Raw genomic sequence first — 24,826 nt, forward strand, 5'->3', positions numbered from 1 at the left:
CGTCCATCACCCTGAACTTTATGACAACGTTACAGAGACCGTCCATCACCCTGAACTTTATGACAACGTTACAGAGACCGTCCATCACCCTGAACTTTATGACAACGTTAGAGAGATCGTCCATCACCCTGATCTTTATGAAAACGTTACAGAGACCGTCCATCACCCTGATCTTTATGAAAACGTTACAGAGACCGTCCATCACCCTGATCTTTATGAAAACGTTAGAGAGACCATCCATCACCCTGAACTTTAAAACTCAATCTGATTGGCTGGACCTGGCTCCCAAGTAGTGGGCTTATGCCCTCCCAGGCCCACCCGTGGCTGCACCCCTTCCCAGTCATGTGATATCCATAGATTAGGGCCTAATGAATTTATTTCAATTGACTGATCTCCTTTATATGAACTGTAACTCAGTGAAACCGTTGAAAATGTCTCATGTTGCGTTTATATTTTTGTTAGAGATTGCATGATGCTTGTATCTACACCAAGGTAGATAGTTTTAAGATAGTTCTATACATCAGTTAGGGGTGTCTATAAGCTAAAATATGAGGTCCTAAACCTAGCATGAAAGTGCATTCTTGTAGCTGTGTGGGCTAATATAGTCATAATGTTTGCTGGGTGTAAATTGAGCAAATTGCAAGTTGAGCAAATTGAACTGTTTTCTTCCCAGGCGTAATGTAAGGCATTATCGCTGGGATATGACATAACAACAGGGCCTGGACTATTTTAAAGCGTTTGTTAGGTGTTAAAGTGGAACTGTGTCATGCCCTGACCTTAGATATCTCTGTTTTTCTATATATTTTGGTTAGGTCAGGGTGTGACTAGGGTGGGTACTCTCGTTTTTGTATGCCATCTAGGGTTTTTGTATGTTTATGTTGGCCTGATATGGTTCCCAATCAGAGACAGCTGTTTATCGTTGTTTCTGATTGGGGATCATATTTAGGTAGCCATTTTTCCCCATTGTCAGTTGTAGGATCTTGACTATGTTTAGTTGCCTGTCTGCACAATTTTTTTTGTACAGCTTCACGTTTCGTTTGTCCTTTATTGTTTTGTTTTGGAGAGTTTTCCGTTGATAAAAAATATGTGGAACTCTACTCACGCTGCGCCTTGGTCTGACAGCGGTTTAACTACTTTGCAGATATGAAACGAACAGACAATCATAATATCAATACAAACAATATCAAATTCCCAGTTTCTGCTACAACAGCAACTTTATAAGAGGTTTTAAAAATAGGTTATATTTGACTCAACATTCCACGACGTACAGTAAGGCATTGTTGGCAGAATAGAATAGATGAAGTTCAAAACATGATTAATATAATGTATTGGTAGCCCGAAAAATATTGCTTATCAAGTTGTAAAAAACACAGCTGGCCTGGTACATTGTTTGCTTCCTCCAGTTGGGATGCCCTGTTTCAGTTCCAATGACTCAATTGGAGAGGGTTGGGAAACCCCGCTGTACTACCATACTCTGACATGTCTGATGCTTGCCAAGCAGGAAGTAACTACAGCAGATGAGTAATGAGTTGATTAAGTAGAACAAGCTGTCATGATGTCATGTATTCTGTTCTACAAGGCCATTTGTTAGAGTACAGTAACAGCGTATAATGTGGTTCTCTGTAGCTCAGTGTGGTTCTCTGTAGCTCATTGCGGTTCTCTGTAGCTCAGTGTGGTTCCCTGTAGCTCAGTGTGGTTCTCTGTAACTCAGTGTGGTTCCCTGTACCTCAGTGTGGTTCCCTGTAGCTCAGTGTGGTTCTCTGTAACTCAGTGTGGTTCTCTGTAACTCAGTGTGGTTCTCTGTAACTCAGTGCGGTTCTCTGTAACTCAGTGCAGCTCTCTGTAGCTCTGTGTGGTTCCCTGTAGCTCTGTGTGGTTCTCTGTAACTCAGTGTGGTTCCCTGTACCTCAGTGTGGTTCTCTGTAACTCAGTGTGGTTCTCTGTAACTCAGTGTGGTTCCCTGTAGCTCAGTGTGGTTCCCTGTAGCTCAGTGTGGTTCTCTGTAGCTCAGTGTGGTTCTCTGTAACTCTGTGTGGTTCTCTGTAACTCTGTGTGGTTCTCTGTAGCTCAGTGTGGTTCTCTGTAGCTCAGTGTGGTTCTCTGTAGCTCGGTGTGGTTCCCTGTAGCTCGGTGTGGTTCCCTGTAGCTCAGTGTGGTTCCCTGTAGCTCAGTGTGGTTCCCTGTAGCTCAGTGTGGTTCCCTGTAACTCAGTGTTGTCCTCTTAACTCAGTGTGGTTCTCTGTAGCTCAGTGTGGTTCTCTGTAGCTCAGTTGGTAAAGCATGGCTAGTGATAACATTGTGTAACTAACCCCTTTTCCATAAACAATTTTTATGCGAGTGAAGTAATATTGTATAAATGGGATGGAAACAGGTAGTTGAGGTACAATTATATAAATGCCGAAAGATGTTGTTTATTCAACATGGTGGGACCTTTTTGTGTCTGTAAAATGATCTATGCGAGAAATGTTGGTGTCGCGCGATGATATGGTTTGTGGTCCTCCCACTACGACTTGGGAAAGCATGCAGTTTATTAGTGTCTGTCACGTTCCTGACCTGTTTTCTGTTGTTTTGTATGTGTTTAGTTGGTCAGGGCGTGAGTTGGGGTGGGTATTCTATGTTGTGTGTCTAGTTCGTCTGTTTCTGTGTTGAGCCTAATATGGTTCTCAATCAGAGACAGCTGTCAATCGTTGTCCCTGATTGAGAATCATATATAGGTGGCTTGTTTTGTGTTGGGGATTGTGGGTGGTTGTTTCCTGTCTCTGTGTTTGTGTTCTGCACCAACTAGGACTGTGACGGTATGTTCTTTTGTTATTTTGTATAGTGTATTGTTTTGATTAAATTCATTATGGAAAATTACCACGCTGCGTGTTGGTCCTCTGATCCTTTTCGCCTCTCCTCGTCTGAGGAGAGAGGTTACAGTGTCGTTACAGTGCCGTTACAATGTCACGCCCTGACCTTAGAGAGACTTTTTTATTTCTCTATGTGGTTAGGTCAGGGTGTGATTTAGGTGGGCATTCTAGTTTTTCTATTTCTTTGTTGGCCGGGTATGGTTCCCAATCAGAGGCAGCTGTATATCGTTGTCTCTGATTGGGGGTCATACTTAGGCGGCCTTTTTTCCACCTTTAGTTTGTGGGATCTTGTTTTTGTGTAGCTGCATGTGAGCAGCCCAGAACCTCACGTTTCGTTTGTGCTTGTTTGTTTTGTTTTGTGAGTTTCGATTTATTAAAATATGTGGAACTCTACGCACGCCGCGTCTTGGTCCATTCGTTTCGACGAGCGTGACAATTAGACTACAGATGAAATAAGTTCTGATGGAACTTCACAGGGTGGTGAAAGAGCACAGTAATGATCTTGATGCTCCTTTCCAATAAATATTGAGGGTCTTATTCTGGTGGCATGATGATCGATGCTTGACTGCCGTTTGACAAATACAAATAATAATGTCATCATGTAGACTAGCCTACCCACACTGTATCTGTGAGCTGTCGGCTAGAGAGCACGTGCCAAGACCAGAGTAGACACGTTTGCTATATGTAATATATGCTGGTGACTTAATGTCTCTACTCCAGATGACTTAACTGGTTCAGACAGGTCTAGAATGTTCTGTATTGGTATCTCTCTAGGGTGAATCCCAAATGGCTCCCCATTGAGTGCACTACTTCTGACCAGGGCCCTTAGGACTCTGGACAAAAGTAGTGCACTTTATAGGGAACAGAGTGCCAAGTGGGACAGAACAAAGGTTTGGGGAGCATCCATCCACCTGACTGAAGGAGGGATGAGGGTGAAGGATGACCAGGCAACGAGAGACAAACAATAAGGGTTTTATTTCTCAAAAATTAAAAAAATTAAAATACAAATGATGTCAAGGAAATAAACCAAAGTGCTTTAAGAATATACAAAGAGATAAATGAATTGAAATGTAAATCGGACTGTCTTATAAAGTCTTAACTTAACAAAGAACTAAGATCTAACGTGCAGGAACAGAACGTACATAAAGCGAAAATCAACTGACTGTCACGTTCCTGACCTTATTTGCCTTTGTTTTACTTTGTTTAGTTGGTCAGGACGTGAGCTGGGTGGGTAGTCTATGTTATGTGTTTCTATGTTGGGTTAAATGTGTTGCCTGATATGGTTCTCAATTAGAGGCAGGTGTTTGACGTTTCCTCTGATTGAGAACCATATTAAGGTAGGCTGTTCTCACTGTTTGTTTGTGGGTGATTGTTCCTGTGTCTGTGTCTGTTGCACCACACGGGACTGTTTCGTTTGTTCGTTCGTTTGGCTGGTCTTTCCTGTTCGTGCGTTCTTCGTGTCTATATGTAAGTGCTCAAGTTCAGGTCTGTCTACGTCGTTTGTTTTGTAGTTTGTGTAAGAGTTTTCGTGTTTCGTCTTGTTTAAATAAATATTCCATTATGTCTGCATACAACGCTGCGTTTTGGTCCGACCCTTACTCCTCCTCCTCATCCGAGGAGGAGGCATTAGACAGCCGTTACACTGACTGAAGGAAGGTTCCACATAAACTATACGGGGAGGAGTCAGTTCCATTCCCTGCTCCAAGGGCAAACCATCAAGTATTACATTCAGACAATACAGATATAATGTTTAGATATACGGATCAGGTTTTTAAATACGATCATTGTTTTAGCAATAACAGTACACAATATCAATGTTTAACTGTTCTAGACTATTTTAAAACTCGTCGTTCCCCTGGGGTGAACAGAGTTGGTATTTCCCAACGCCACGCCGTAACCATATTTTAAATATCAGAATTTCCCGTCGGATCTCCTTTACCAGAACACCATGGCATCCATGCTGCAGACGTGGTGCCGGTGAGACTACTGAGACAGGGAGGTCAACATGATCATTTAACCATTATCATTCTCAAGTAAATAGTCACAGTTCAATGTAAAGTTAGATGATTTAATTAAATTATACCAATGACTGTTACCACATGAACTATAAAGCATGCACTCAACAGAAAACAATGAGAGCCAATTTCAAACTACTGTTCCAGCCAAAAGTTTGGACACACCTAATCATTCCAGGGTTTTTCTTTATTTTTTACTATTTTCTACATTGTAGAATAATAGTGAAGACGTCAAAACTATGAAATAACACATATGGAATGAAAAAGTGTTCAACAAATGAAAATACATTTTATATTTGAGATGCTCCCTCCTTAGTTCCACACCTAAAGTGTACTATTCCCTATATAGTGTACTACTTTAGACCAGAGCCCTATGGCACACAGACTGGGTGCCAGATTGGAGAGCGTTCTTGGCAGGAAACCGTCTTCTTGTTAGTAGCAGGGGAGTAATGCAAGTAGATGACACAACAAACTATTTTCCATTTTCCATCGGTAAATACATTGTAATGACTGGAGCGATAGGGCAGTAGACGTGGCTGGGAATCACTTCCTAAAAGGATGGAGGGGGTTGTACTGTGTGATGAATGGAACATTCTGTGTTGATTTAGATACACACATTCAGCAAGAGAGTAAAGGGGAGAGAAGCATTTTGCTTTTTTCCTGTTCCAAGTACAGTAATACTAACAAAAACATTCAAGTGAATGAGTTAGAGTTTGATGAATAGATTATAGAGTATGGTCAATAGATTAGAGAGTATGGTCAATAGATTAGAGAGTATGGTGAATAGATTAGAGAGTATGGTGAATAGATTAGAGAGTATGGTGAATAGATTAGAGAGTATGGTGAATAGATTAGAGAGTATGGTGAATAGATTAGAGAATATGGTGAATAGATTAGAGAATACGGTGAATAGATTAGAGAATACGGTGAATAGATTAGAGAATATGGTGAATAGATTAGAGAATATGGTGAATAGATTAGAGAATATGGTGAATAGATTAGAGAGTATGGTGAATAGATTATAGAATATGGTGAATAGATTATAGAGTATGGTGAAAAGATTATAGAGTATGGTGAATAGGTCAGACAGTGTGTTGAATTCAGTTAACATGCCTGAGACCCGAAGACTTAGAAGCTAAGCGGTCTAACACATTCTGAAGCTAAGCTGTTGAACACATTCTGAAGCTAAGCGGCCTAACATATTCTGAAGCTAAGCTGCCTAACATATTCTGAAGCTAAGCGGTATAACACATTCTGAAGCTAAGCTGTTGAACACATTCTGAAGCTAAGCGGTCTAACACATTCTGAAGCTAAGCTGTTGAACACATTCTGAAGCTAAGCGGCCTAACATATTCTGAAGCTAAGCTGCCTAACATATTCTAAAGCTAAGTGGTGTAACACATTCTGAAGCTAAGCTGTCTAACCCATTCTGAAGCTAAGCTGTTGAACACATTCTGAAGCTAAGCTGTTGAACACATTCTGAAGCTAAGCTGTCTAACACATTCTGATGCTAAGCTGTCTAACACATTCTGATGCTAAGCGGTGTAACACATTCTGAAGCTAAACTGTCTAACACATTCTGAAGCTAAGAGGTCTAACACAGTCTGAAGCTAAGCTGTGTAACACATTCTGAAGCTAAGAGGTCTAACACATTCTGAAGCTAAGAGGTCTAACACATTCTGAAGCTAAGAGGTCTAACACATTCTGAAGCTAAGAGGTCTAACACATTCTGAAGCTAAGCGGTGTAACACATTCTGAAGCTAAGCGGCCTAACGTATTCTGAAGCTAAGCTGTTGAACACATTCTGAAGCTAAACTGTTGAACACATTCTGAAGCTAAACTGTCTAACACATTCTGAAGCTAAACTGTCTAACAGATTCTGAAACTAAGCTGTTGAACACATTCTGAAGCTAAGCTGTCTAACACATTCTGAAGCTAAGCTGTCTAACACATTCTGATGCTAAGCGGTGTAACACATTCTGAAGCTAAACTGTCTAACAGATTCTGAAACTAAGCGGTCTAACCCATTCTGAAGCTAAGCGGTCTAACCCATTCTGAAGCTAAGCGGTGTAACCCATTCTGAAGCTAAGCGGTGTAACCCATTCTGAAGCTAAGCGGTGTAACCCATTCTGAAGCTAAGCGGTCTAACCCATTCTGAAGCTAAGCGGTGTAACCCATTCTGAAGCTAAGCTGTCTAACCCATTCTGAAGCTAAGCGGTTTAACACATTCTGATGCTAAGCGATGTAACATATTCTGAAGCTAAGCTGTCTAACATATTCTTGTGGTGCACAGGAGGCCGAAGGTTCATCACCTTCGATACAAATTTTTGAATCGTTCAGTTTGAGAGACTTGTTACTCACCCCTGATATGGTTTTGTTTCTCTCTCCTCAGACCGCCCTCCTGCTCCCGTCAACGTGTCTGTGATGCACCTGAGGGCCGACTCCGCCACCGTCTCCTGGGAGGTACCTGAGGGTGACGTCATCATCGGCTTCTCCATCTCACAGCAGGTGATGTGTTCTAGAGTTATTATGTATTCTAATTACTCACTCACAAATATTGTCTCCTTTCATTCCTGTTCATCTCAGTTAACCCAGAAATAAAGTATTGCGTGATTAGTCAAACGCGGTAAGAGAAGAGAACGAAGAGCTCCACCCTCTCTCTTTGCAAGTTAAGGACAAGTCTATGGGCCCTACCCTTTCCCGAAATTCGAAAGATACTAACACCTGAGAAATGGTGATTTGCCCAAATAACCAGAACTAATGTTGTTCGTTATCTCACTCGTCCCGTTGTATCGTGACAGATCTACAGTATCGATAATGTAGTCTGTCCACCAGAGATTACATTCCTGTTGACAAAATATACACATTAAATGGGTGTGTTTACATCTTGGTATAGGATTAGTCTGCTGAGTGGATTCCACTGTAACGGTGTTTATTCAGTAAATGTAATTGTTGTATATGTGTTAGGGGGGATACTGATACCGTGCTAAATATCTGATGTGTTAGAGGGGATACTGATACCGTGCTAAATATCTGATGTGTTAGGGGGGATACTGATACCGTACTAAATATCTGATGTGTTAGAGGGGATACTGATACCGTGCTAAATATCTGATGTGTTAGAGGGGATACTGATACCGTGCTAAATATCTGATGTGTTAGAGGGGATACTGATACCGTGCTAAATATCTGATGTGTTAGAGGGGATACTGATACCGTGCTAAATATCTGATGTGTTAGAGGGGATACTGATACCGTGCTAAATATCTGATGTGTTAGGGGGGATACTGATACCGTGCTAAATATCTGATGTGTTAGAGGGGATACTGATACCGTGCTAAATATCTGATGTGTTAGAGGGGATACTGATACCGTGCTAAATATCTGATGTGTTAGGGGGGATACTGATACCGTGCTAAATATCTGATGTGTTAGGGGGGATACTGATACCGTGCTAAATATCTGATGTGTTAGAGGGGATACTGATACCGTGCTAAATATCTGATGTGTTAGAGGGGATACTGATACCGTACTAAATATCTGATGTGTTAGAGGGGATACTGATACCGTGCTAAATATCTGATGTGTTAGGGGGGATACTGATACCGTGCTAAATATCTGATGCGTTAGAGGGGATACTGATACCGTGCTAAATATCTGATGTGTTAGAGGGGATACTGATACCGTGCTAAATATCTGATGTGTTAGGGGGGATACTGATACCGTGCTAAATATCTGATGTGTTAGGGGGGAGGGAGACGGACCTGGAAGTGCGAAGTGTGCGTGTGGGGCAGGAGGGTAGGATGAGGTCAGACAGGTACTTGGGTCCAGAGTTGTGGATAGCTTGGTATGTAGGATGATGTCAGACAGGTACTTGGGTCCAGAGTTGTGGATAGCTTGGTAGATAGGATGAGGTCAGACAGGTACTTGGATCCAGAGTTGTGGATAGCTTGGTATGTAGGATGATGTCAGACAGGTACTTGGGTCCAGAGTTGTGGATAGCTTGGTATGTAGGATGATGTCAGACAGGTACTTGGGTCCAGAGTTGTGGATAGCTTGGTAGATAGGATGAGGTCAGACAGGTACTTGGGCCCAGAGTGGTGGATAGCTTGGTAGGTAGGATGATGTCAGACAGGTACTTGGGTCCAGAGTTGTGGATAGCTTGGTAGGTAGGATGATGTCAGACAGGTACTTGGGTCCAGAGTTGTGGATAGCTTGGTAGGTAGGATGAGGTCAGACAGGTACTTGGATCCAGAGTTGTGGATAGCTTGGTAGGTAGGATGAGGTCAGACAGGTACTTGGATCCAGAGTTGTGGATAGCTTGGTAGGTAGGATGAGGTCAGACAGGTACTTGGGCCCAGAGTGGTGGATAGCTTGGTAGGTAGGATGAGGTCAGACAGGTACTTGGGCCCAGAGTTATGGATAGCTTGGTAGGTAGAATAGCTTGGTAGATAGAATGAGGTCAGACAGGTACTTGGATCCAGAGTGGTGGATAGCTTGGTAGGTAGGATGAGGTCAGACAGGTACTTGTGGATAGCTTGGTAGGTAGGATGAGGTCAGACAGGTACTTGGGTCCAGAGTTGTGGATAGCTTGGTAGGTAGGATGAGGTCAGACAGGTACTTGGATCCAGAGTGGTGGATAGCTTGGTAGGTAGGATGAGGTCAGACAGGTACTTGGGGCCAGAGTTGTGGATAGCTTGGTAGGTAGGATGAGGTCAGACAGGTACTTGGGGCCAGAGTTGTGGATAGCTTGGTAGGTAGGGTGAGGTCAGACAGGTACTTGGGTCCAGAGTTGTGGATAGCTTGGTAGGTAGGATGATGTCAGACAGGTACTTGGGTCCAGAGTTGTGGATAGCTTGGTAGATAGGATGAGGTCAGACAGGTACTTGGGTCCAGAGTTGTGGATAGCTTGGTAGGTAGGGTGAGGTCAGACAGGTACTTGGGTCCAGAGTTGTGGATAGCTTGGTAGGTAGGATGAGGTCAGACAGGTACTTGGGTCCAGAGTTGTGGATAGCTTGGTAGGTGTGAACCAAGATTTTGTACTCGATGCATGAGCATATGGGGAGCCATTGGAGGTTGAACAGCACTGGAGTGATGTGCTCGCAGGGGAGAGGTGTGGGTGAGGACACGTGCAGCACAGTTCTGGACATATTGTAGCCTGTGTAGGCACTTGGCAGATGCTCCGACAAAATGTATGATGTGCTATGATGAATAAAGATGTCTGTAAGCCTGGCCTTCAATTTTACACTGTTTGGTTTTCTCAGCATTACCGAAAGACTTGGTTCACATGCTAATATAAATGACGATGAAGGAAGTTTGAATCCCCCCATGGCCTCCCAAACTAAGAATCTTAAATGAACCTCAACATGTTTAAAATACGGTTCCAGGGTGACTATCCACAGCTACCAGAGAGCAATTTTCAGGTTGAATAGCTTTGAGAATGCTTAGAATACTTAGAATGCTTAGAATGCTTAGGATAGTGGAACTACCTATGAATACTGATCTCTATTCACACTCTCTGTGCATACTAGGAAAATAACACCCTCGTACCTGTTTCCATTTATGGACTTCCAATGAATTATGTCGCATGTGAGTTTGTAACATTGGATAAATATGGTTTTAGTTTCAACCTGATCTTACGTAGCAGGCGTAAAAATACATTTTTAAGTGCTCTACATACTCTACGCAAACGGAGTGACGGAGGTCTGTTTGCGTCACTCTCTGCGTACTTTTGTGTGGCTGAATTTTTGGAACGGACCGTATGCGACGCTCAGTTGCTCTGTTTGCGTATAGTGTGTAGAGACCTTTAGGGCTGGTTTCCCAGACACAGATTGTTCCTAGTCCTGGACTAAAAAGTGAAGAATATTTGTGTCCAGGAAACTGGCCCTTATACAACTCACCATCTGTCTAAGACAAACGGCATTAAATCACAGTCATTTTCGTTAAAGCCTGGTACCAGACAAGGTTGTCCTGTATCGCCTCTTTTAATAGCTTTTGTCATAGAGCCACTGCCCATCTCTTTTAGAATAGTGAAACTACCTAGGCATGCTGATTTAAAAAAGGGGTATATACAGCCTCCTCTCTGTTTAGGTTTTCTAGAATTCCAATGAATTGCAGGTGAAGTTTACATACACCTTAGCCAAACACATTTACACTCAGTATTTCACAATTCCTGACATTTAACATTTAGTAAAGATTCCTTGTCTTAGGTCAGTTAGGATCACCACTTTATTTTAAGAATGTGAAATGTCAGAATAATAGTAGAGATAATGATTTATTTCAGCTTTTATTACACATTCTCAGTGGGTCAGAAGTTGACATACACTCAATTAGTATTTGGTAGCATTGCCTTTAAATTGTTTAATATGGGTCAAACATTTCGGGTAGCCTTCCACAAGCTTCCCACAATAAGTTGGGTGAATTTTGGCCCATTCCTCCTGACAGAGCTGGTTCCAGAGTCAGGTTTGTAGGTCTCCTTGTTTGCACACGCTTTTTCAGTTCTGCCCACAAATGTTCTATAGGATTGAGGTCAGGGCTTTGTGATGGCCACTCCAATACCTTGACTTTGTTGTCCTTAAGCCATTTAGCCACAACTTTGGAAGTATGCTTGGGGTCATTGTCCATTTGGAAGACCCATTTGCGACCAAGCTTTAACTTCCTGACTGATGTCTTGAGATGTTGCTTCAAAATATCCACATACATTTTCTTCCTCATGATGCCAGTAGTGCCCCAGTACCTCCTGCAACAAAGCACCCCCACAACATGATGCTGCCACCCCTGTGCTTCACGGTTGGGATGGTGTTCTTCTGTTTGCAAGCCTCCCCGTTTTTCCTCCAAACATAACGATGGTCATTATGGACAGACCAGAGGACATTTCTCCAAAAAAGTACAATCTTTGTCCCCATGTGCAGTTGCAAAACCGTAGTCTGGCTTTTTTATGGCGGTTTTGGAGCAGTGGCTTCTACCTTGTTGAGCGGCCTTTCAGGTTATGTTGATACAGGACTCGTTTTGCTGTGGATGTAGAAACTTTTGTACCTGTTTCCTCCAGCATCTTCACAAGGTCCTTTGCTGTTGTTCTGGTATTGATTTGCACTTTCGCACCAAAGTACGTTCATCTCTAGGAGACAGAACACGTCTCCATCCTGAGCGGTATGATGGCTGCGTGGTTCCATGGTGTTTATACTTGCATACTATTGTTTGTACAGATGAACGTGGTTCCTTCAGGCGTTTGGAAATTGCTCCCAAGGATGAACCAGACTTGTGGAGGTCTACAATTATTTTTCTGAGGTCTTGGCTGATTTCTTTAGATTTTCCCATGATGTCAATTAAAGAGGCACTCAGTTTGAAGGTAGGCCTTGAAATACATCCACAGGTACACCTCCAATTGAATCAAATGATGTCAATTAGCCTATCAGAAGCTTCTAAAGCCATGACATAATTTTCTGGAATTTTCCAAGCTGTTTAACCTCTCTAGGGTATGTGGGACGGTAGCGTCTCACCTCGTCAACAGCCAGTGAAACTGCAGGGCGCCAAATTCAAAACAACAGAAATACTATAATTAAAATTCCTCAACCATACATGTATTTTACACCATTTTAAAGATACACTTGTTGTAAATCCAGCCACAGTGTCCGATTTCAAACAGGCTTTATGACGAAAGCAAACCAAACGATTATGTTAGGTCAGAGCCAAGTCACAGAAAAACACAGCCATTTTTCCAGCCAAAGAGGGGAGTCACAAAAAGCAGAAATATAGATCAAATGTAACCCTAACCTTTGATGATCTTCATCAGATGACACTCATAGGACTTCATGTTACACAATAAATGTATGGTGATTTTGCAGAGAGCCACATCAATTTACAGAAATAGTCATCATAAATGTTGATGAAAATACAAGTGTTATACATAGAATTTTAGATCCACTTCTCCTTAATGCAACCGCTTTGTCAGATTTTTTTTTTTTTTACTTTACGGAAAAAGCAAACAATAATCAATTGTAATAATCTGAGTACAGCGCTCAGACGACAAATCAACCAAAGAGATATCCGTCATGTTGGAGTCAACAGAAGTCAGAAGTAGCATTATAAATATTCACCTACCTTTGATGATCTTCATCAGAATGCACTCCCAGGAATCCCAGTTCCACAATAAATGTTTGTTCGTGTTCGAATAATGTCCATAATTTATGTCCAAATTCCTTCCTTCCGCGTGCAGGTCCAGTGGAAAGTACGGACAAAAAGTCCAAAAAGTTCCGCTACAGTCCGTAGAAACATGTCAAACAATGTATAGAATCAATCTTTAGGATGTATTTAACATAAATCTTCAATAATGTTCCAACTGGAGAATTCCTCTGTCTTCAGAAATGCGATGGAACGCAGCTAATTCTCACATGAACTCGCATGGTCTGCGTATGGTCAGCTCATGGCACTCTGGGAGAGACCTTACTCATCCTCCTCTCATTCGCCCCCACTTCACAGTAGAAGCATTAAACAAGGTTCTAAAGACTGTTGACATCTAGTGGAAGCCTTAGGAAGTGCAACATGACCCCATTTCCACTGTATCTTGGATAAGCAAAGAGTTGAAAACCTACAAACCTCAGATTTCCCACTTCCTGGTTGGATTTTTTGTCAGGTTTTTGCCTGCCATATGAGTTCTGTTATACTCACAGACATCATTCAAACAGTTTTAGAAACTTCAGAGAGTTTTCTATCCAAATATACTAATAATATGCATATCCTAGTACCAGGCAGTTTACTCTGGGCACGCTTTTCATCCGGACGTGAAAATACTGCCCCCTACTCCAAAGAAGTTAAAGGCACAGTCAATTTAGTGTATGTAAACTTCTGACCCACTGGAATTGAGATACAGTGAAATAATCTGTCTGTAAACAATTGTTGGAAAAATGACTTGTGTCATGCACAAAGTAGATGTCCTAACCGACAAAACTATAGTTTGTTTCACAAAACAATTGTGGAGTGATTGAAAAACAAGTTTTAATGACTCCAACCTAAGTGTATGTAAACATCCGACTTCAACTGTAGGTTGGAGTCATTAAAACTCGTTTTTCAACCACTCGACACATTTCTTGATAACAAAACTATAGTTTTGGCAAGTCGGTAATTTCCTTGACAATGACAGGCGGCTTCCAGGGCTTTGGTCTATACAGCAAATGCTCCGGGACCCAACGGCCAGCAAAAGAAGCACAAGAAACCTAAAAACACCATCCAACCTGGAACCTGAAAACACCATCCAACCTCGAACCTGAAAACACCATCCAACCTGAAAACACCATCCAACCTGGAACCTGAAAATACCATCCAACCTGGAACCTGAAAATACCATCCAACCTGGAACCTGAAAACACCATCCAACCTGGAACCTGAAAACACCATCCAACCTGGAACTGAGTGAGTCATTTTTAGTCTGAAGCTACCTTTATAAAGCCAAGAAGAAAAATAAATTACAATGATATATTTTACTCTATAAGGACTGAATGCTAAGTTAAGGCTACCAAGCTTGCTAGGGCAGAACAGATCAGATTAATTAGCACTGAGGTGTGAAATGGGAAGGGTCAAAGCCATTAACCTGTCTGGCACCGGGGTTCCGCTATGGGAACTCCTCCCACATTCCACTGAAAAGGCAGAGCGCGAAATTCAAAAAATATTTTTGAGAAATATTTAACTTTCACACATTAACAAGTCCAATACAGCAAATGAAAGATACACATCTTGTGAATCCAGTCAACATGTCCGATTTTTAAAATGTTTTACAGCGAAAACACCACATATATTTTTGTGAGCTCACCACCAAATACAAAAAAGGACAGACATTTTTCACAGCACAGGTAGCATGCACAAAGCCAACCTAACTAACCAAGAACCAACCAAACTAACCAAGAAACAAATTCATCAGATGACAGTCTTATAACATGTTATACAATAAATCTATGTTTTGTTCGAAAAATGTGCATATTTGAGGTATACATTGCAGCTACCATCACAGCTACCGTCAGAAATAGCACCGAAGCAGCCAGAGTAGTTACAAACACCAACGTCAAATGCCTAACTACTCATCATAAAACATTTCTGAAAAATCGATGGTGTACAGCAAATTAAAGACAAACATCTTGTGAATCCAGCCAATATTTAGGATTTTTTAAGTGTTTTACAGCGAAAACACAATATAGCATTATATTAGCTTACTACAATAGCCTACCACACTACCGCATTCATTCATCAAGGCACGTTAGCGATAGCAATAGGCACGTTAGCGATAGCAAATAAACCAGCAAAATATATTAATTTTCACTAACCTTCATAAACCTTCATCAGATGACAGTCCTATAACATCAGGTTATACATACACTTATGTTTTCACATTTCGAAAATGTGCATATTTAGAGCTGAAATCAGTGGTTATACATTGTGCTAACGTAGCATATTTTTCCCAGAATGTGCGGATATTTTTATGACACTCAACTTTTCTGACCAAATAACTATTCATAAACGTTACTAGAAAATACATGTTGTATAGGAAATGATAGATACACTAGTTCTTAATGCAATCGCCGTGTTAGAATTCAAAAAATAACTTAATTACGACATCCAGCTTAGTTATAGCGAGAGAGTGCCCAAAATCTGGAGGCAAACTACTATTTCACATGTTCGACAGATATATGAAATAGCATCATAAAATGGGTCCTACTTTTGATGATCTTCCATCAGAATGTTGTACAAGGGGTCCTTTGTCCAGAACAATCGTTGTTTGATTTTAGAATGTCCTCTTCTCCAGTCAATTAGCACGGAAAGCTAGCAAAGTAGCGCGAAGCTCTCCTTCCTGAACAAAGGTACACAACGCAACACGCCTAACGTCCCGAATAAATTTCAATAATCTAATAAAACTATATTGAAAAAACATACTTTACGATGATATTGTCAAAGCCAGAGATATTAGTCGTCTATAACGACAGCTTTTCAGAAGGCAATACCAGGTCCCTTCTCGCGCGCTCCAGAAAACAGGAAACTGGTGACACGTCATGCCAAGAGCTTTTATTCGACCCCAGATCAAGTTATACACTCCATTTCTTCTCTCGCTGCCTGTCGACATCTAGTGGAAGACGTATGAAGTGCAAGTATACTAATAAATATCAAGGACATTAATAGGCAGGCCCTAGAACAGAGCATCGATTTCAGATTTTCCACTTCCTGTCAGGAAGTTTGCTGCAAAAGGAGTTCTGTTTTACTCACAGATATAATTCAAACGGTTTTAGAAACTAGAGAGTGTTTTCTATCCAATAGTAATAATAATATGCATATTGTACGAGCAAGAATTGAGTACGAGGCCGTTTAAATTGGGCACGATTTTCCCCCAAAGTGAAAACAGCGCCCTCTGTCCTCAACAGGTTAAGCTCAACAATGGCAGGAGAGTTTCACAGTCTCCCCCACCCAAATGCAGAGGTTTTAGAAGTCCCCTCCATCTGTGCAGAGGTCATTACAATACAGTACACCCTCGATTCATCTCTATTTTGAACTGATATGCAGCCAGGACACTTCAATTGTAAATTAAACTTGACCCCAAAAAAACATCTGGGTCAGATGGTTTAGACCCTTTCTTCTTTAAGGTTGCTGCTACATCATCACCAAGCCTATCTCTGACATTTTCAACCTGCCTCTCCTCTCTGGGGAGGTTCCCATTGCTTGGAAGGCAGCCACGGTTCATCCTTTATTTAAAGGGGGAGATCAAGCAGATCCTAATTGTTTTAGGCCTATTTCTATTTTGCCCTGTTTATCAAAAGTGTTGGAAAAACTTGTCAATAGTCAACTGACTATCTTTCTTGATGTCTATAGTATTTTCTCTGGTATGAAATCCGGTTTCCGCTCAGGTTATGGATGTGTCACTGCAACCTTAAAGGTTCTCAAATGATGTCACCGCTGCCCTTGATTCTAAGCAATGGTGTGCTGCTATTTTTATTGACTTGGCCAAAGCTTTTAATACGGTAGACCATTCCATTCTTGTGTGCCGGCTAAGGAGTATTGGTGTCTCTGAGGGGTCTTTGGCCTGGTTTGCTAACTACCTCTCTCAAAGAGTGCAGTGTATAAAGTCAGAATATTTGCTGTCTCAGCCACAGCCTGTCACCAAGGGAGTACCCCAAGGCTCATTCTAGGACCCACGCTCTTTTCAATGTACATCAACAACATAGCTCAGGCAGTAGGAAGCTCTCTCATCCATTTATATGCAGATGATACAGTCTTATACTCAGCTGGCCCCTCCCTGGATGTTGTGTTAAATGCTCGACAACAAAGCTTTTTTAGAGTCCAACAAGCTTTCTCTGCCCTTGACCTTGTTCTGAACACCTCCAAATCAAAGGTCATGTGGTTTGGTAAGAAGAATGCCCCTCTCCCCACCGGTGTGATTACTACCTCTGAGGGTTAAGATATTGAGGTAATCACCTCATACAAGTACTTGGGAATATAGCTAGACGGTACACTGTCCTTCTCTCAGCACATATCAAAGCTGCAGGCTAAAGTTAAATCTAGACTTGGTTTCCTCAATTGTAATCGCTCTTATTTCACCCCAGCTGCCAAACTAACCCTGATTCAGGTGACCATCCTACCCCTGCTAGAATACGGAGACAAAATGTATAGATCGGCAGGTAAGGGTGCTCTCGAGCGGCTAGATGTTCTTTACAATTCGGCCATCAGATTTGACACCAATGCTCTTTATAGGACATATCACATCACTGCACTCTATACTCGTCTGTAAACTGGTCATCTCTGTATACCCGTCGCAAGACGGTATAAAACCATCTTAGGCCTCACTCCCCCCTATCTGAGATATGTACTGCAGCCCTCATCCTGCACATACAACTATTGTTCTGCCAGCCACATTCTGTTAAAGGTCCCCAAAGCACACACATCCCTGCGTCGCTCCCCTTTTCAGTTCGCTGCAGCTAGCGACTGGAACAAGCTGCAAAAAACACTCAAACTGGGCAGTTTTAACGGGTATAAATCTCTTCATTCAAAGACTCTTAATGACGTTTGTGGCTGCTTCGCGTGATGTATTGTTGTCTCTACTCTTTTTGCCCTTTGTGCTGTTGTCTGTGCCCAATTAACACCTCCCTCTGCAACTGGATCCTGGACTTCCTGACAGGCCGCCCCCAGGTGGTGAGGGTAGGCAACAACACATCTGCCACGCTAACCATCAACACGAGGGCCCCTCAGGGGTGCGTGCTTAGTCCCCTCCTGTACTTTCTGTTCACTCACGACTGGGTGCTGCACACGACTCCAACACCATCATGAAGTTTGCTGTCAACACAACCGTGGTAGGACTGAACACTGATGACAATGAATCAGCTTCTAGGGAGGAAGTCAGAGACCTGGCAGTGTGGTGCCAGAACTACAACCTCTCTCTCAACGTCAGCAAGACAAAAGGAGCTGATTTTGGACTACAGAAAAAACAGAAGGGGTAAGCATGTTCCCATCCAAATCGATGTGGCTGTAGTGGAGCAGGTCGAGACCTTCAAGTTCCTTGGTGTCCACATCACTAAGAAATTAACATGGTCCACACATACTCACACAATTGTGAAGAGGGCACGACATTACCTCTTCCCCCTCAGGAGGCTGAAAAGATTTGACATGGGCCCTCAGGTCTTCAAAAAGTTCTACAGCTGCACCATTGAGAGTATCTGGACTGGCTGCGTCACCGCTTGGTATGGCAACTGCAAGGAACCCGGACCGCAAGGCGCTACAGAGGGTGGTGAGCACGGCCCAGTACATCATTGGGGCCAAGCTCCCTGCCATCGAAGACCTCTATACCAGGTGGTGTCAGAGAAAGGGCAAAAAAATGGTCAAAAACTCCAGCCACCCGCAATAGAGTTCCCTCTGCTACAACGCTACAAACGCTACAAAACGGCCACACACACATACCATGCGCACATACATACTCACGCCACTCACACATACACACACAGACAGATTTTCACACTCATCACGTTGCTGCTACAGCTCAGTCTATTATCTATCCTGCTGCCCAGTCACTTTACCCCTTCCTATATGTACATAGCTACCTCGATTACCTCGTACCCCTGCACATGGACTCAGTACTGGTACTCCCTGTATATAGCCATGTTATTACCTGGTACTCCCTGTATTTAGCCATGTTATTACCTGGTACTCCCTGTATTTAGCCATGTTATTACCTGGTACTCCCTGTATTTAGCCATGTTATTACCTGGTACTCCCTGTATTTAGCCATGTTATTACCTGGTACTCCCTGTATTTAGCCATGTTATTACCTGTTACTCCATGTATATAGCCATGTTATTACTTCGTACCACTGCACATCGATTCGGTACTGGTACTCCCTGTATATAGCCATGTTATTACCTGTTACTCCCTGTACATAGCCATGTTATTACCTGGTACTCCCTGTATATAGCCATGTTATTACCTGTTACTCCCTGTACATAGCCATGTTATTACCTCGTACCCCTGCACATCGATTCAGTACTGGTACTCCCTGTATATAGTCACGTTATTCACTGTGTATTTATTCCTCATGTCACTATTTCTGTTCTCCTGTATCTTTCTTTATCCTTTATCTTGTAAAAGGACCCGTCAGTAAGCATTTCACTATTAGTCTACACCTGTTGTTTACCAAGCATTTCCCTGTTAGTCTACACCTGTTGTTTACCAAGCATTTCACTGTTAGTCTACACCTGTTGTTTACCAAGCATTTCACTGTTAGTCTACACCTGTTGTTTACCAAGCATTTCACTGTTAGTCTACACCTGTTGTTTACCAAGCATTTCCCTGTTAGTCTACACCTGTTGTTTACCAAGCATTTCACTGTTAGTCTACACCTGTTGTTTACCAAGCATTTCCCTGTTAGTCTACACCTGTTGTTTACCAAGCATTTCACTGTTAGTCTACACCTGTTGTTTACCAAGCATTTCACTGTTAGTCTACACCTGTTGTTTACCAAGCATTTCACTGTTAGTCTACACCTGTTGTTTACCAAGCATTTCACTGTTAGTCTACACCTGTTGTTCACCAAGCATTTCCCTGTTAGTCTACACCTGTTGTTTACCAAGCATTTCACTGTTAGTCTACACCTGTTGTTTACCAAGCATTTCACTATTAGTCTACACCTGTTGTTTACCAAGCATGTGACATAAAACATTGGATTTGAATACCCTATATCTCTGTCCTGTATTTCAGAGACAGCAGGGCCACACCCAGCGCTTCATCAGGGAGGTGAACACCACCAGCAAGGCCTGTGTTCTGTGGGATCTGGACGAGGAGACAGACTATATTATCCAGGTCCAGTCCATTGGTTTGTACGGAGAGAGTCAGGCCAGCAAGAGGGTCCACTTCAGAACCCTCAAGAAGTCTGACCGCTTCCTGTCCAACAGCTCCAACCAAGGTACATTTACACTAACCCTGACCCCTGACCCCTAACCCTTACCATTCCCCACCAACAGCTCCAACCAAGGTACACTTAAACTAAGCCTGACCCCTGACCCATAACCCTTACCATTCCCCACCAACAGCTCCAACCAAGGTAATCCTTACCCTACCCCTAATGTTTACCCCTAACTCTGACCCCTAACTCTGACCCCTAACCCTGATCCCTAACTCTTTGCACTTGCACTTCAGTTTCATACAGAAGCTTCAAATGGGCAATGGGATTTGTGTGTTCGTTTTCCATTTTCCATTCAGTGTCTATTGTGACGTTTTAATGAGGTGCTGATCATAGAATACAGCAAAATGAAACATGTCAGTGTCATTAACAATGCCTGTTTATCAATGCCTAGGGCGGTAGGGCTCTAGGGACTTCATTAGTGCATTACATAATGGAACAGAAGTGTTTTGAGAGACACATCATGTTCTATCACACCTGAGATACCTTCTGGAGAGACACATTATGTTCTATCACTCCTGAGATACCTTCTGGAGGGACACCTCATGTTCTATCACTCCTGAGATACCTTCTGGAGAGACACATCATGTTCTATCACTCCTGAGATACCTTCTGGAGAGATACATTATGTTCTATCACTCCTGAGATACCTTCTGGAGGGACACCTCATGTTCTATAACACCTGGCCCACCCACCTGAGGTACCTTCTTGCCTGCAGGCACAGATAGAGAGAAAGCCCCTGTTTTGGAAAAGGACTGCCCTGCTTTCTCTCTCTGCCTCTTTGTGATGTTGTTGCATGCAGATACACAATGAGGTAGATACAGAATGAAGCAGATACGCAACGAGGTAGATACAGAATGAGGTAGATACAGAATGAGGTAGATACAGAATTAGACAGATACAGAATTAGACAGATGCAGAATGAGATAGATACAGAATGAGGTAGATACAGAATGAGGGAGAATGAGGCAAATACAGAAGGAGGGAGAATGAGGCAAATACAGAAGGAGGGAGAATGAGGCAGATACAGAATGCGGATAGAATGAGGCAGATACAGAATGAGGTCGATACAGAATGAAGTAGAATGAGTTAGAAACAGAATTAAGTAGATACAGAATGAGGTAGATACAGAATGAGGTAGAATGAGGCAGATACAGAATGAGGTATGTACCGAATGAGGTAGATGTAGAATGAGGCAGATACAGAATACGGTGGAATGAGGCAGATACCGAATGAAGCAGATACAGAATGCGGTAGAATGAGGTAGATACAGAATGAGGCAGAATGAGACGATACAGAATTAGTCAGATACAGAATGAGGTTTGAGAATGAGAATGAGATACAGAACTAAACCATCTCTAACCACTAGGCTACCCTGCCGCCCCAATTAAGCAAGTACAGAATGAGGTAGAACGAGGTAGATACATAATGATGTAGATACATAATGTGGTAGAATAAGGTAGATACAGAATGATGCAGATACAGAATTAGGTAGATACAGAATGACATATATGCAGAATGAGGCAGATACAGAATTAGGCAGATACAGAATGAGGCTGGATGAGGCAGATACAGAATGAGGCAGGTACAGAATGGGTTAGAATGAGGCAGATACAGAATGAAGAATATACAGAATTAGGTAGATGCAGAATGAGGCAGATACAGAATGAGGTATAAACATAATAAGGTAGATACAGAATGAGGTAGAATGAGACAGATACAGAATGAGGTAGATACAGAATTAGGTAGATACAGAATGAGACAGATTTAAAATGAGGTAGATATAGAATAAAGTGCAGAACTGGGTTTAAATGCTATTTTAAATATTTGAAAAATACTTTAGCTGGGCTTTATTGAGCTTGCAATGGAACCAATGGAATAGTTGTAGAACTGCAAACCCCACCCATCTGGCACTATAGGCAGGCTAAATACAAAACTTGGAAGTAAAGCAAATTCTTAAAGTATTTGAAAGATTTGAAATCCGGTCTGTAGTACAGTATGCCAGTAGCCTTCAGGATCCTGAGGGACGCCAACGGTCTCTATCTCTGTTTATTTTATACCACTATTCAATTCAATATTGACATGGTACGAGTCGCTCTCTCTTAATTCATTATAGACAGTCTGGGTCTCTCTCTCTCCTCTGTCTCTGTCTCTGTCTGTCTCTATCTCTGTGTGTCTCTCTCTCTCTCTCTCTCTCTCTCTCTCTCTCTCTCTCTGGTTGCTGTGAATTTATGCAACTCTTATCTCAAACCAGTGTGGCTAATCAGGATTCTGACACCCTCTCTAAAACACTTCACGTTGGGTATTACATTTGACACGTTAGTCATTTAGCAGACGCTCTTATCCAGAGCGACTTAGAAGAGCAATTAGGATCAAGTGCCTTGCTCAAGGGCACATAGACAGATATTTCACCTCGTCAGCTCGGGGATTCGAACCAGCGACCTTTCGGCTACTGGCGCACAACAACGGCTCTTAACTGCTAGGCTACCTGGCATGTGGCAGTGGTTGAAAATGACGGGGCTGTGACCGATCAACCAAGGCTTCAGTAGCTCTCTATCCTCTCAGTATGCGCTGATGGACTGGTGAACTGAATTTGAAAGACGACTACTCTATATATCCAGTCATGCAGATTCCTATCCCCAAGGTGTTTACGTTTTTTTTGTTGTGGCTTTAATAGCGCGCTGTTTGTTGTTGTTGTTGTTGTTGTTGTTGACATTATTCAAGCAGTGATAGTAGTCTATCAGGTTGTGTACATGGTGAACACTGATGCTAGTGAAAGTTTCAGTTTGGCTGACTCAGGCCGGGTACCATTAGAAAGGCGTGGTCAGCAGAAGTGAAAAAGCAGAAAGAGACAGAAAAATCAAAAAATCAACCCATCTATTCATTTCTCAGTGTCAAGCTCTTTCACCATTTCAATTTGACTCGTTTTTTTGGGGATTGAGCTGTTGACTAATGTGAATGATGTAATACAACCAGGGACGTTACTTCCTATAAATCTACAACCTGCTGGCTGCCCGTGGCGACCCTCTGGCTGTGCTGAGACAATCCAATCACTGAGCTTCCTGTGTGAGTGGTCGTTTATGTTTGTGGTGTTTACGACACAGTTATAAACGTATTTTTCCTTGTTTAGAAATACAATAAATTACAGGACAACAGAGCAATTTCACTCATATTAATAATGACTTAAGTCTGAATTCACACACAATCAAAGCAATCCATGTTTCAATTGGTCCTGGACTATACAATACTATACAGGTCATGTGATTCGCCGGCCAAAGACGATTGGTCTGCATCAGTTCACGTCTATAATAGACTTCATAAAATACACATAATCTTTAACGGTAATCCCAAAAGTCTATCATCAATCCTAAAACAATGTTTATAAATAAATAATAATAATTCCTTGTCATCTGTACATTATCTATATAGTGGTGTAATGTAGAGTGGAAACCTACATATCTTTGTAGTTATCAAAGTGAAATTAATAACTTCACCATGCTCCAAGGGATATTTTATGTCACTTTTTTTTTTTTTTTTTTTTTTTTTATCCATCTACCAATAGGTGCCATTCTTTGCGAGGTATTGGAAAACCTCCCTGGTCTTTGTGGTTGAATCTGTGCTTGACATTCACTGCTCGACTGAGGGACCTTACAGATAATTGTATGTGTTGGGGTACAGAGGTGGGGTAGTCATTTAAAAATCATGTTAAACACTGTTATTGCACACAGAGTCCATGCAACTTATTATGTGACTTGGTAAGCACATTTTTTACTCCTGAACTTAGTTAGGCTTGCCATAACATAAGAGATTCATGTTTTCTGGCCTCAAGACATTTCAGCTTTTTCTTACAAAAAATAACAATTTGTTAAACATTTCTGCTCAAATATTTTTGATTGAACACACACAAGAATGGTGTGGTAGTCATTTAAAATCCGTACTTTGTAGAAAAGACTAGTATGCAATTCTTATCTAAACATAAAAGAGAGCAGACAGATACAAAAAGACCCAGAGTTCTAGGTACAAAAGCATGTAGGTGTCACGTCTGCTCCCGCTCTTCCCCTCCCCCTGGCGCTTGAGGGCGCCAGAATGCCTTGCATCACTCACTCCTGCCATCCATCACGTACACCTGCCTTTCCTCGTCACGCGCATCAGCGTTATTGGACTTACCTGGACTCTCTTATCACCTGTTCATTTCCTCCCCTATATGTGTCAGTTCCCCAGCTCTGTTCCCTGCTTCTGCATTAATTGTTTTTCTGTTTGCTAAGTTGTTTATGTCTCGTTCCATGTCCGTTATTTATTAAATGTTACTCCCCGGACCTGCTTCGTCTCTCCAGCGTCATCCTTGTGATAGATCGTGACAGAATGCAGAAGCCATCACACGAAGCATCGGGGAGTACTGGCGTTCTGGTTGGTATAGTGGCTTCGGCTCTGGGTCACCACCGATGGAACCGGGGGTGCCTAGCCTGCTCGTCGGGCTTCCACGCCCTAGCAGGCTCGAGAGGTTTCCTTGCCCCGGTTGGCTCGGATGGCGCCCATCCCAC

General features: G+C 42.2%; 1 protein-coding gene across 1 annotated transcript in view; it reads left to right on the top strand.

The window, feature by feature from the left end:
- fndc4a (fibronectin type III domain containing 4a) overlaps positions 1-24,826 on the top strand; it is a 90,319-nt gene that overhangs the window by 30,043 nt on the left and 35,450 nt on the right. The window contains exons 2-3 of the mRNA XM_055885777.1: positions 7,257-7,372; positions 20,084-20,288. Coding sequence (XP_055741752.1) covers positions 7,257-7,372; positions 20,084-20,288 — 321 coding nt within the window. The remainder of the gene's footprint in view (positions 1-7,256; positions 7,373-20,083; positions 20,289-24,826) is intronic.

The sequence above is a fragment of the Salvelinus fontinalis genome, chromosome 27 (genome assembly GCF_029448725.1).
Source record: "Salvelinus fontinalis isolate EN_2023a chromosome 27, ASM2944872v1, whole genome shotgun sequence".
In the NCBI taxonomy this organism is placed as follows: domain Eukaryota; kingdom Metazoa; phylum Chordata; class Actinopteri; order Salmoniformes; family Salmonidae; genus Salvelinus; species Salvelinus fontinalis.